The sequence below is a fragment of the Sinohyriopsis cumingii genome, chromosome 9, assembly GCF_028554795.1.
Source record: "Sinohyriopsis cumingii isolate HCF-2022 chromosome 9, ASM2855479v2, whole genome shotgun sequence".
NCBI lineage: Eukaryota > Metazoa > Mollusca > Bivalvia > Unionida > Unionidae > Sinohyriopsis > Sinohyriopsis cumingii.
The window spans coordinates 120,882,316-120,897,528 of NC_142969.1; the positions used below are offsets into that span (position 1 = coordinate 120,882,316).

The 15,213-nt window shown below is 35.9% G+C and overlaps 1 protein-coding gene across 1 annotated transcript in view; it reads left to right on the forward strand.

Annotated features, from left to right (window-relative positions):
• The first annotated feature begins 253 nt into the window (after positions 1 to 253).
• The window catches only part of LOC149792611 (uncharacterized), a 32,107-nt gene continuing 17,147 nt past the window's right edge, over positions 254 to 15,213 (forward strand). The window contains exons 1-2 of the mRNA XM_089971241.1: positions 254 to 581; positions 15,130 to 15,190. Of these exons, the coding sequence (XP_089827367.1) occupies positions 15,142 to 15,190 (49 nt within the window). The 5' untranslated portion in view covers positions 254 to 581; positions 15,130 to 15,141. The remainder of the gene's footprint in view (positions 582 to 15,129; positions 15,191 to 15,213) is intronic.

A 15,213-nucleotide genomic window follows, 5' to 3' on the forward strand; every position in this document is an offset into this window, starting at 1 on the left:
TACGGTAATCAGATATTTTTGATGACAAGGCTTGATGGAGAATTTTCAGTTATGACAGAGTCAGGCACGTATTACTTTATTCTATAGAAGCAATAGTCGTGGCTGCTTGTTAGGCGGTTTTCGTTTCGAATATTTTATGTTCGCCTGCAGCATACCGGTACTTGCTGCGTACATATTAGCACCGGATTCTGGTATTAATGTTATGACGTCACACATAGGTTTCGGATAGTACTATACACACAATCCACGACGAGAGATGTACCATTAACTATCGAGTTTTAGCATGCGAGGGGATGCAAGGAGATACACCATTCATTTAAAGAAACATCATTTCATTCATCCAGCCAAAGAAGTCGCTCATTAGCAACTATCGTGACGACAATTGTTCAACACATTTGTAGAAATATTTTTTCGCGATAATACTATAAATACAACCAACATCTTCTAGCAGTCTTAGCTGCTGCCGTTGCAGCGGAATATTTCATAGAAGTGCAGATGATCTGGGTCGGCCTATGCTGAATCGGAGCAACCTGCCATTCGTTGCTGAGATAGATGAACTATGAGATATCTTACGTATACAGGTAAAGCACACACGCAGAAATTTAACGCATATGCACGCTGGCATGTACACAAATTCAGACATATTCATGAACACGTAATATTTTGGTACAGTATTCACTGTTCACATAACTTTACATTTGAATGCTTATTTAATGTAAAATTTTGAATATCGACAGTAGAGAAACTTAAATCCAAAGTATTTAAACGATATGACTTATTCAGCTGAAAAATATAGGTCAAGATGCAAAGCAATTTTTTGCTAAAATAAAAAAGGTATTACGTGATTCAAAGAGTATGTGTATAAGTTAGAGTGTGAATTCAAGTTCATGAATTTCGGAGATATTTTGGATCTAATCTTGCAGGAATACGTTTGACAGACAGACGGACAGTTCGATATATATATATATATATATATATATATATATATATATATATATATATATATATATATATTTCAAAAGTGTATAGATTGACAGTGATTTTCCGACGACTTTTTTACTCGTGTATTTTCTAAATTATGCATTAGACTGAGAGTAAAATACTGTGCTTAAATTTGAAAAAAAGATGAATAGTTCACAGAAGCACAAGGTATGACATCCTTAACTTAATTCCCATTCCCCATTCTATCGCCTTGTTTCCTGTCCTATCCCATCCCCCAGTGTTATGTTCAAAACTGTACAGCTGTGCTTGATGTATTTGACTCTACAGGCGCGAAGTCTATTTTATGGAGGATAAAGTGTCAGGATTTTGACATTATTCACCCAAATCATCGCGTGACGTGGAGTAAGGAGGATTATCTTGATTTGTTTTGCATCCTGACCTTTACGTTTATTTAGTTACCACTAATAAGCATACCTTTATGCAGGTAGGATCAGCCGAATTAGCAAATAACAAACAACAATACATTGATACATACAGCAATTAAATAACATTGACACAGTACGTAAATCAAGCAAAATAAACAGTTGTGACACATACACACACACACGTACGTACGTACATACATACATACGTACATACATACATACATACATACATAGAAGCTCATTAAGATGGACTTTTCTCATGAGCACAATCTAGCCTTAATGGTTTTACTCTATTGTCCACTTTTAGCATTCCCGAACTTTCATGCTCAAAGTATACCCTAGAATTGACGTTTTTAATTATACTATTATCTATTCATTTACTTGAAATTAAATGACCTTTATGGATGCTTAAATATTTAACACATTTTTTAAAATTGATCGTATAGCCATTACATATTATCTTGAAATCTCTTCATTGTTTATTCATTTTAAGCCAAATAGGATGCTATCTTACCCAAATGTAATGATGGTTTGTTGTCAGTTCGCCAGAGATTCCATTACTCTAGTTCCTGCCCAGGATTTAGTAAAAAATATGTAATCAGAGTCCTAATGTGAAAACACGATAACATATTCATCTTGATATAATAGCAGCTTACAGTTAGCACATATCTTAGTTACCATGTCAATCACACAACATAAAGAATAGATCCAAACATACTACTTTGAGGTTCACCACGTGATATTGTCGAATGCCTGGATTCTGAAGTGTCAACACTAATACGTTGTTGTCTGTTTTTTTAGAAATGATTCAACCTGTTCCACAAACACAAAAATCTTAAAATGTTACACAATATTTGAAGATCCACTGTGACAAAACTTTTTTGTAAGTCGACAATGAAATCTTGAATTCGTTGGAATTGGATTTTGCTTTTATGGTAGTTTCTTCAGAAGAGTAAAGGCTACATTAGTGGAAAAGTTAATAAAATAACCTGCAAATATTACAGGATGTATTGCATTTGTTATCCTCAATAGTCAGTACAATATTACAGGGTCTAAGGCAGTTGTTATCCTCAATAGCTAGTACAATATTACAGGGTCTAAGGCAGTTGTTATCCTCAATAGTCAGTACAATATTACAGGGTCTATAGCAGTTGTTATCTTCAATAGCCAGTACAATATTGCAGGGTCTAAGGCAGTTTTTATCCTCAATAGCCAATTCAATATTACAGGATCTATAACAGTTGTTATCTTCAATAGTTAGTACAATATTAGCGTTATCTCTTGACTGAGAAACGTAACCAACTGATTATAACCGTTGCCATAGCGTCTTTCAGTTCTTTTTGTTTCCTTCATTTATGATACAAACATAATTAGGATTTGCATCTCTAACATCTGTCTGAATTCTAACTTTGCAAACAAATACAAAATCAAACACAAACACAAACACGTACACACATACACATATAAACACACTATCGCAGACAAACACACGCATTCACAAATGTTGAATACAAGATCGATTTTGCACACAAACTCATAATGCTATTAATTTACCTGTTTTCGTGAAATGTAATTTTGTTCCCTTTGAATATACGCATGAAAGTGTAAAACAGTTGCTTTAAAATAAAAATAAGAAAAAAATTATATAGCAAAAGTTGACAATAGTGTCCATTTGTTCTCAAACTCACAGTTCTGTCTTTCACTTAGGTTGCACATGTTTCCAACATTTACAAGAGATAAAATGTTATTAATATGACACGTAAGATCTGTGATATATAATGATCTGTATACAAGATAGTTTGCAAGCAAATTAGGAAATTAATGAGCTTTTAAAGATTATTATTTTCCATAAAGATGTCACTTTTGTTTAATTCTAAAATTAAGTCACCAGTTCGGATCAAGTTCATAAAATATTTCCCCAAAAAGTACAGTAACTGGACAGTCATAAACACATAGCTAGATATGTTTTGTTCCCTCCATAGAAAATATGCTCTCATCATTGTCACTTAAACATTTGTTTTTCTTAAAAAATAGTTGTTTGTGACAATATTTACGTGAAGGAAGGTAAAACCAATGCTAATTAGTTTCGTATCTTTTGTGCAGAAAAAAGAAAATTAGAAAGATTTCATTCACAGATCTGCACTATTTGCTTGCTCTGACTGTCTGGACCACATTTCCATATTTACCATTGCCTGTTGTATTTTAGCACTTAACAGGTCTTTGTAAATACAACTATTTTTTTTCGTACTCCGAGAAGAGATATTTTGTTGATAGGTACGTAAAAGGACATTTTCTTTTCCCACATTTCCAGGATCTTCAAGATCAAAGCAACGTCTGCATGACATGATTCGTTTGTGTTCTCTCTCTCTCTCTCTCCTAATTTAAATAACCGTGTACCTCGAAATCGAAATCTTCCAGATATTTTTTAAGAAAGCAATTTGTGCCATAAACCTTCTTTGTTTACTAAATGACTATGCTATGACTCTTTGGTCTTAAACTTAGCAACAGAGCAAAGCAAAACCAGCACGTTTATTGTAGTCAACTAATACATTTATTTCTCGAAGTTACAAAGTGAAACGAAATATGAACATACAGTATTGTGAATTAAATTCAAAATAATCTTAAAAGATCTACGACAAATACAAAATTATAGAATGATCCGAATGAATTCGAATAATCTTGAATGTGCTGAAGTATCAATAATCTTGAATGAGATTATGTACCAATGCTCGTCATGTATCAGAATGATATTATTCGAATATCTTTGAATGAATTCACAATAATCCTAATGTAGTGAATTTGTCTTTGAAATTAAATAATTTTAAAATAAATTATTAATCTCTAATAGTATCTGAACATACCGGTAAATAGTTCTGCTGACTGAACTTAAAGAAGGAATGAATAATTTTGTTTACCTCATTCTTGTGTAATAAATGTCACCTGGCACATACCACAATATTATGTTTTGGAAAACTTCACTAACTTGTAAACAAAGGAGGGTTTTGGATCATTCAAAGTTTGTAAATAAAAGTAGACATTGAACTCTAATATCACTAAACAATATGACAAACACATAAGAAAGGCGAGGTTGGCCAATCCTCTACCCTCAATCGCGGACAAAGTTCAAACAATTTCTACAAATTAAATATACATAATAACACCAAATGCAGGAACATTTAAAATAACACACATGTGAGTATAAATGAATTAGATTTAACTTGCCGTCATTTAAAGAAGTTATACGAATGTCTCTCTTACTACTGTCAAATTTACGGCCATAAATAGACTGGGCAAATCATGTATTCAGCCCATTTTCTACATGAGGTGAAACGTTTGATGGAGGTGTAAAACGATGAATGAAATCGAGCAAAATAAAAAATTTATAAAAGCATTATTTCCAATAAGGATAACTTTCTTCCACTCAACCAGTCAAGCAGTTTCATGGCTTCCTTTCTTGAATAGTTAAGATCTACGATTTTCTCCAAGTTCACATTATTTTTGGTTTTTATTTGGTATGATCTTTCCTAACATCGTTACGTAGAGTTAACATTTTTTTGCGCTATTACCTTCTTCTATTTTCCATATGCAATATTAAAGATTAAGACAAAACTGTGATTGTTTGAAATGTTTTCACCAGACTTGTATCACCTTGCTGCTGATCTTAAGATTATACTTTTTACATGTTTTTTCTTCTTCTAATTGCTTATAAATTTTCCTGTTTACTTTTGGTTTTAGTTCTTCCATAACGGTAGAGTCATTAATTTGATTCAGGATATGGTGTTTCACATTAATTTGTGAAAACCTATTTGATCTTGTCTAATTATCATTTTGAAGAATTTGAAGAAAATAATAGAACAAATAATGCCTCAGTATAATTTACCTTTTATGTCAAAGAGCATAACATTAAACAATGCAGCAAATGAGGTAATACAAATAAACAAACTTTTATCTTGTCCCTCAATCCATCTATCCATTTGTGTATACCGTTTAACTCTTTACATTTCTATGCATTTTAATATACTAAAATAATCAAGACATATAAATAACTTCGAGGAATTCACACATATAATATAATGGATATCGTGCCTGACGGGCAACAAAAACGGAGAGAGCTCTAATTCTAGAACGTGATTAGTCCGTGTCGGTTACCGTGGTGTGTTCTTGGCAGTGATACATTATTCGAAATGCTTACGAACAAATGTAACAGTGAAAAGCTTAAATTCATATTAACATTTTAAACATATAATTATTTAAAAAATGAGTCCAGCTTCTCTGAAATCCTAAATTGCCGCATTTAAATTCAGTATGTATATTGTAATTAATGGCATTATTGTGAACGTGGACATAATTTAGGTTGTTATATTTTTTTGACTTTTGCCATCTTGTATATTCATTATTTATGAACAAGTTCTTACTTTGAAGATATATGAATTCATATGCTTCATTGACTAAAGTGATGGATTTAGCTTCGTACAGATAAAGGTTCGAATCTCACATGAGTGTCTTAATACTTCAATGCGACTGTAGGAATGACTCGTTTGATCAGAGCTAATTTTGTTGACAGGGATTTGATAAAATTGACTTGAGAATGTCTAGGTCACATCTTTCTCTTACTTTAGGTGAATGTTAGTATTACATTTCTGCAATTATTTTAGAAGGTGTCATTTTGAATATTAATTGCTTCAATCAAAATTTGCAGAACTTCTCTTTCATTCCATATACATCAATAGTTTGCACGTTCAATGCTTCTCTTTCATTTCATTTACATCATTTCATTGCTTCTCTTTCACTCCTTGTACATCAATGGCTTACACGTTCAGTGTTTCTCTTTCATTCCATGTACATCTATAGCTTACATTTTCAGTGCTTTTCTTTCATTCATGTACATCGTTTACACTTTAAGTGCTACTCTTTCATTCATGTACATCGTTTACACTTTAAGTGCTACTCTTTCATTCATGTACATCGTTTACACTTTCAGTGCTTTTCTTTCATTCATGTACATCGTTTACACTTTCAGTGCTGCTCTTTCATTCCATGGACATCAATCGTTTACACTTTCAGTGCTTTTCTTTCATTCATGTACATCGTTTACACTTTCATTGCTACTCTTTCTTTCCATGTACATCAATGGCTTACACTTTCAGTGCTTCTCTTTCATTCCACGTACATCAATTGCTTACACTTTCAGTGCTTCTCTTTCATTCCACGTGTATCAATAGTTTACACTTTCAGTGCTTTTCTTTCGTTCATGTACATCGCTTACACTTTCATTGCTACTCTTTCATTCCATGTACAGCAATGGCTTACACTTTCAGTGCTTCTCTTTCATTCCACGTACATCAATTGCTTACACTTTCAGTGCTTCTTTTTCTTTCCACGTGCATTAATAGTTTACACTTTCAGTACTTTTCTTTGATTCCATGTACATCAATAATTTACACTTTCAGTGCTTTTCTTTCATTCATGTACATCGTTTACACTTTCAGTGCTACTCTTTCATTCCATGGACATCAATCGTTTACAGTTTTAGTGCTTTTCTTTCATTAATGTACATCGTTTACACTTTCACTGCTTCTCTTTCATTCCACGTACATCAATTGCTTACACTTTCAGTGCTTCTTTTTCATTCCACGTGCGTCAATAGTTTACACTTTCAGTGCTTTTCTTTGATTCCATGTACATCAATAGTTTACGCTTTCAGTGCTTTTCTTTCATTAATGTACTTCGTTTACACTTTCATTGCTACTCTTTCATTCCATGTACAGCAATAGTTTACACTTTAAGTGCTTCTCTTTCATTATTGTACATCGTTTACACTTTCATTGCTGCTCTTTCATTCCACGTACATCAATAGTTTACAATTTCAGTACTTTTCTTTCATTATTGTACATCGTTTACGCTTTCATTGCTGCTCTTTCATTCCACGTACATCAGTAGTTTACACTTTCAGTGCTTTTCTTTCATTCACGTACATCAATAGTTTACACTTTCAGTGCTTCTATTTGATTCCACGTACATCAATAGTTTACACTTTCAGTGCTTTTCTTTCATTCACGTACATCAATAGTTTACACTTTCAGTGCTTCTCTTTGATTCCACGTACATCAATAGTTTACACTGTCAGTGCTTCTCTTTCATTCCATGTTCATCACTAGTCTACACTTTCAGTGTTTCTCCATATACATTTGACGTTTAACACAAAAAGTTCACACATTCCTTGGTTCAGATTGATAAAGAGATTTCACTAACGTTCCATAAAATTTTACTGAAATAATGTTACATTGGAACCTGACTCTGATAATACTGAAGTGTTGATGGATTTTATTTAGATAGTTTGTTGCAAGGTGAATATTGACAGAAATTAATGGTTGCATAGTACTAAATATTTTCATGATACACAATATCTCTGCAAGCTATTTAATGTGTCTGAATGTTGATAAAGCATATATGTACGCGAAAGGTATGGTGCTAGAATATCGATAAAGAATGTGTTGTATCATAAATTGAATGTACAGAAATGAGGGCACATGGACTATTGCTGTTATTTTTTATGTCATGGGCACATGTTTCTTATTTCAACAGTTGAGCTAAATTTAATCGACTCATTTTCCACCTGCAACACAAATAATTTATTCTGTTACCGTGCTGCAAAACTCCAAAGCAAACGAAACCTGTCTAAGATATCAATCGAGTTACAACATTGCCCGAAGGAACTATTACTTGTATTTGTATTCCTATATTGATTAACACGATGAATAATTAATTACTCGTACGGGCATAAATTAGAAACTGAGGTGTGGTGTATTATTTCCATGACAGACCAGCAACACATACTTGTGTTTTGTACATCGGTATTGATTAACACGATGAATAATTAACTATTCTTAGGGGAATAGATTAGGAAGTAAGGTGTGGTGTATTGTTGTCATGCTAGTACTGGACTGCCGTAGAAGTGGTCTGATTTTTATCTCAGAGGAGTTCATAATTGATTAATCTATTGACAATGATGCCGAGTTTGAAGTTAATGCATTCTCTATTGGTATTCCATGAATAATGTGCACACACACACACACACACACACACACACACACACACACACACGAGCTGATTATCGTTTTCAAAAAGTAACCAATATGCGTAAGAAATGATATCCATAACATTATATTGTAGATGTATACTCGTTTCTCATATTCTCACGGGTTCCATAATCTCATGGTATCGAATATTTTGGTTCTAAATAGACACTCGCACCATCTGCTGGTATTTTATAACGACAATTTTGTTAAATAGAAGTATTTGATCGTAAATAGTAACGCATTCCTTCAGCAATGTTACCTTTTCTGAAACAAAAAATAATTACTCAACAGAAATCGTATCAAAGATTTACCATTCCTTTAAACTCTATCCAAATACAAGTCTCCTACATCTCATACCGAAAGCCGAATCACAATTCACTTGGTTGAAAAATGATGTGTACACTCTAACAAGCATAGTCACATAATTAAGCTTGGTTACATATTGCTCATTGCCAAAACAACCCTACTCCAAAACAAATTCCCCAAAACACCCAACAAAAAAAACAAAAAGAAAAAAATCGCCCCTCCCAAAAGAAGAACCAGTGTAGGAAATAAGGTCGTTGTATTGAAACGTTGACGTCCTCCTGGAATGTTCCAATGGTGTATGACTGTATATATGGTTATATTTGACGATATTCCAAAATATTTAAATTTAAATATACCAGTAATCCATACTACATTACCAGAAAACATTATAATGAATAAGTAATAAGCAATTAATTCTTGTATTTAATAAAAGCGTGAAAAAAGAAGAACAATGTTTCCAGAAAATATCACAGTTGCCTCTAGAAAGTTCAAGATCAATTATTCTGTATACACTCGTAACGATCCTAAATATTTAATAATTTGAAAGTGTTAATTTTATTTATTTTTCTACGCACGACATTGCGATTATTTCATGCACTGTTTGGAACCCTGTACACCGATTTCCCGCGAGATTACGAAAATCTCATTTTATATTGCTGTACACACACACAGCACGTTCGCAAAACAGGCATCATTTACAGTATTTACTGAATACAAGGATAGAGATAAATGAGGAATAAACAAGTACGGCAACTTTCAAAAGCAGGTACATTATTATCTTTTTTTGTGATTCGTTTCTTCCTTAGTACCTCGAGAATACGGTACGCCAGTGTACAGTCAGACTAGTAATATAGGACAGCTCGATGTACAGAACACCTGCTTATAACGGACAACATTAAGTGTCTTTTATAAATGTCATGTTTGCATTAACTTCCATATAAAGGACACTGGACCAATAAAACAAAGTGTATAAGTCTGTAGAGACCTTTATAGAAGGTTTCACTGTAATTGAAAGTGTTTCAAGCAAAACCAGAAAATTTATAATGTAATCAATGATTCTGATGAGGATAATACACAGATTAATCAAACTCAGAAAAGAGATGAACAATGAGAGAGCAACGTGACAAGCAATGGGGAAGAACATTAACTTAAAAACTGGTAAACAAGGACAAAATGAGAGGCACCTAGAAGGACAGATATATGGATATAAAGATGGACACATGGAATCAAAGATTCCGTCACTTAAAGATAATGCTTTGTACACACTCGGGAACAGTTGCACACTCAAGACAGAGTATCACTGTTAACAATCAGTAATCCTAGTATTGGACAGTTCCATGTCTATGACGTTATTGGCGGAATGATGCCCGAAACTCTGTCGAAGCCTTCAGGTAACCCTTTGAAATGTTATGTAAACCTCGTCTGCGTACATGAGGGTGATAAAATGTTTAAGCAAAGACAGTTTCGGGACGATTTACCATTCATTTTGTGTAGTTCTTACGGTACTAGAGTACAACTCTTTAGCAACGCATCAATAAGGTAAAACTTCGGTAACTCGAACATCATTAGTTCGAATACTATGCATAACTCGAATAATAATAATTCAGAGCCCCGTGCAAACGATTTTCTCTTCGGCGACAATGAAAAACTTGAAATCTCAGTAGACTCGAGCAAAAGTTTGAGCTCGCAGTATTTTGAGGTGTTTAATTTCTGCTATTGTCTCATCTTATGTTTGTGTTCCTCCTCTGTTTAGACAGTCACATAAACTACCGATTCCCGACGTCACGAACCACATTTGTTTTCACGTATCAACATTTACCATTATGGAAAGAAAATTAATTGTGGAAAATCCAATAATTTACATTTTGGTTTGAAATAAAGATAATTACCACAAAAAACCCCGATGTAACTCATTCTGTTCCCCCAACAGCATGTGTTCAATAAATCCTTATTAATCACCAGGGGTGTGCGTTTAACCGGTATATCTGTATACTGTGGTATAAATCCTTTGATTATTGATCTCAGTGCATTGATAATCATCTAGAGTTAGCTTTATGACCTTTATCTAACGTTTTTCTTTCAGCCCTAATGTGGTCCATTTGACTTTTGTTGTCTTTCGATGTCTCTTGTTCTACAAAGGAGCTAAATATTTCTGAAAGCTGTTTCCGTCGAGAAAGTGCACGTTATATCCTTCTGAAGTCTTGTATGAAATGGTGCCAAATAGAAATTCATAATCACTCGTCTATCAGCAATTTTGAAAGAAAAGCTTCCAAGAAAGATGTACAAATAATTGTTGTTGCTGTTGGTTGACCATCGGGGCTCGATGAAGCCAATCCTGCGCTGCTCTTCGCTGATGGGTCCTCATGTGGCTGACGAGTCCGATACGAGATTCGCATGAACTATATAAACGTGATGTAGTGCTACTTAGCCTAGATTTTTCATGTCCTGGAGCAGTGTGTACACTGGAGGCATGGATTGGTTCTTGACATTGAGGCCTTCCTGCGTTCTATCCTTGGCGCAGAACAAGAGGTTTGTCATAGATTTCGAGCTGCGTCTCACACTGTCCTTGATAGTGTCTTTGAATCTTTTCTCGGGAGACTCTTCCATACGGATGACATGACCTGTCCACCGGAGTTGGTCTCGCATGGCCATCGTTTCGATACTGTTGAAGTCTGCTCTATCCAGCACTTCTAAGTTCTTCCCTCTGTTTTGCCATCTGACGCCGATAATCTAGCGCAGGAAGCGCTTAAGTTGCTTGATATGCTTCTTGTATGTTGTCCAGGTCTCACATCCATATAGGAGGCTTGTTAGCACAGCTGCTTTAGATACGTTTATCTTGGTGGACAGTTTGATATTCCTGTGACTCAACACGCGAAAGCGGAGAGCTAGTGATTGACTCCGCTGCTGATGAGTGCCGTTATCTCTTTGTCTAGCGATCCATCGGAATATATGATGCTTCCAATGTACTTGAAGTGATCGACAGCTTTCAGCTGGGTGTCTTCGATAGACACAATCGGGTGGGGGAGCTATGGTGCCTGGAACAGGTTGGTGAAGTACCTCTGTCTTGTTCAGATTGATACTAAGTCCGAAGTGTCTCGAGGCTTCCGTGAAATGAGTAACGTTGATCTGAAGATATGCTTCCGTGTATGCCATGAGAGCACAGTCACCCGCGAAAAGTGCTTCAAGAATAAGTTTCTCCATTGTTTTGGACCAGGCATTCAGTCGGCGAAGGTCGAAGAGAGAACTATCCAGTCTGTGCTTTATGTACATTCCTTTCTGGAGATCACGTGTAGCATGGTTCAGGACACACGTGAAGAATAGGTTGAATAATACTGTGGCGAGAATGCAACTGTGGCGGGAATGCAACCCGGCTTCACGCCGTTAGGAACGTTGAATGGCTTAGATACATCCCCATTTTTGAGAACGAGTCTCGTCATGCCGTCGTGAAAAAATCGGATCATCTTAATGAACTTCATAGGGCAACCGAGTCGTGCTAAGATGACCCATATTGTATCTATGTTGACCGTATCGAAGGCCTGTGTGAGGTCTATGAAGACACCGTAGAAGTTCATGTATTGTTCAATACATTTTTCCTGTATTTGTCTCACTGTGAAGATCATGTCAATCGTGCTCCAATCTGATCTGAAGCAACATTGGGCCTCCGGCAGTATGGCTTCCCAGACATTACCGACCAGACGCTTGAGAAGGACGCGCACAATAATCTTACCTGCAATCGACAGGAGTGATATGCCTCGATAGTTTCCGCAGTCAACTTTGTTCCCTTTTTTGTATAAGGTGACAATCATTGCGTATTTGAACTCCTGTGTCATGGATTCCTCCTCCCAAATGCTGATCAGGATGCTGTGCAGTGCCTCAAGTACCTTAGGGCCAGCTGCTTTGAAGTGTTCAACAGGAATTCCATCCGTTCCTGGTGCCTTGCCAGAGCTGATCATTTTGATGGCTTGCTCGATGTCTGCCGTAGTAGAGGGCAAGTCTAGGTCCGAGATAGTTGGCTTCGGTACAATCGCATCTAACGCTGAAGAGTCTACGGTGGAGGGTATGTTTAGTAGGTTGGAGAAGTGTGATGTTCTTTTTGTCCTTGAGCAGAGTAATCCCGGCAGAAGAGAATAGCGGGATCCTACAGGCTTTCTACGGTCAATAGACATCTTCCAACGACCGGAAAAAAACTCGTTTGTGTTGTTAGTGCCTGCATAATGCTGAACTTCATCTGCTTTGCGGTCCCACCAGATATTTTGCATAATGCGGAGTTTTCTTTGGGCTTTGCTCTGCAGGTCTTTGAAGCGATCACGTTTTGAGACTGAGTCAACGTAGTTCTGCCATTCCATATAGGTATCTCGCTGTTGTTGAACGAGGATGCTAATCACTTCGTTATTTTCGTCAAACCAGTCTTGGTGGACTTTTCTCTTGGGTCCTAGGATGACATTTGCAAACTCACTCAACATGTCCTTGATCTGGTTTCACTTTGAGATTGGGTCACCAGTCAGATGTCCGTGCGCAGTCAGTAGGTTTTCAATGTGGGCTTGATGATGCTCTCTCACATGCTGATGGTTCAGCCTTGCAGTATTGAACTTGATTCGGGTAAGCTTCGTCTTTTTGGGCTGTGGCGGGACAATATTGAGATCAAAGATAGCCCTGACTGTTCAGTGGCTCTTGTTATCCGTACATTGTGGACATCTCTGTTACGGACGATGATATAGTCAATGTGAATATAGTGAATGGCAAAACTGACTCCGTTGATTATTTGTTCATTTTCTGTTTTTCCCTTCCAGAAGAAGGTGTAGCCACCCTCGGGTTCAAAGTCAGATCTTACATCGGCTAGAGGTGTCTCACTAAGAGCGGAAATGTCATTCTTGTATCGGCCCAGAATTCTGGTTATCAGGGCTGTTCTTATCTGAGGCATGAGTGTGCGTACGCTCCATGTACCGAGAATGAGTTTGTTTTGTTTATACTTATGGTGTCGACATCAATAATGGATAGTTTATAGGAGAGGCAATATTTAGGACACCTTTTCTAGTCCATTTTCTTACTAAGGTGAGCAGTGCTTACTTAAACAGGACTGCCCAGTCGACTCAGATGCTGCCGGACTTCTTTGACCTCCTGGTTCAAAGAAAAACGAACACTTGTCCACGACCAGGAATGTAATGTGGAGGTGAAGTTCATGCGCTGGACGACGAACTTAAACATCCATGTATGCCGACATCATCTTGTCGAATAATACATTAAAGATTACCTAATACTGTTTTTGGGATATAATTATGTACATGAATTAATTTGTAGTAGTCCTGTCTAGCATGTTGATGACTTCGAAAGCTAGACTAAGTAGCACTACACAAAGTTTCTTTAGTTGACTTGAAAAAACAACAATCACGGAGTGCTTCCATGTTGAGCTGCAGGGGGTGTTTTGAATGCACCACAACTTGCCCCTGGTCTTGACGTAAAGGGGCACACCATGCAGGTCGGTGAACAGGTGTCTGTTTGTATGCAGGAATCAATGTTAAACTATTTCGTAGACTGAGCTTGTTCTGCGTCTGGATATGATCTCTCATAACGATTCTTATACTGGATTTAAGATTTGTAAGATTTGTTTCCAAACTGGTTGCGTAGCTTTAAATTTTTAAAAATGCCAGCATTACCTCATCTTTTGCCTAATTTAGTCATCAATGTAGCAAGATGCGAGAAGATGTAATCTGAACAGTAATTTGTTTCATGCAGATTAGACTCGTCGACATATACGGATGTTTCGGACTCGTTCACTTGTACTGATGTTCTCAATTAAATTGAAAATAAAGCCATCTAATCTTTAACTTCTTGTTTACCATACTGTTTTGAACTTTACGGAGATTTTCCAAGTTTTCTGCAATACTTATTCGAATATACTGTCCTGTATCACAATACGAATACTCTGAGTTCCACTAACTATACTAACATGGAAAATAACCATCGGCCATAACAATCCTTCAGTCATTTGGGGAGCATGTGACTGCAACATGATTCAGATTGGACAGCTGCACCATTACCACTAGCTAGAATAATGTACTGAGTTATAAAGTGTCTTGTGGAGCATTCAACACTGATGTTCAGAGGCAAATAAGTGTTTTTACAATTCGTGCATATTTAGAAGAACTTATTCAGACTTATTTTTAAAATGTAGTCAGCATCCTCTAGATTTTTTCTTATCTTAATCAATCATTATTCTTTTCTATCTGACTTTAGAAGTATTTGATGTCAATTTTTTTCTTCTTAATTAATGGAATTTTTTATATATAATATTTTTAAATTGTAGATAGCAATATAAATGAGGAATAATTGTAAAAATAAAACCTTTCCCTTGTAATCTTATGCCTTTTATCTTGAAGGTTTGATTTCGAATGCAAGTAAATTTCGAAGTTCCATGGCCGTATAGTCAACGAATGCAAGGTCTGTATACACACATTGTCAAT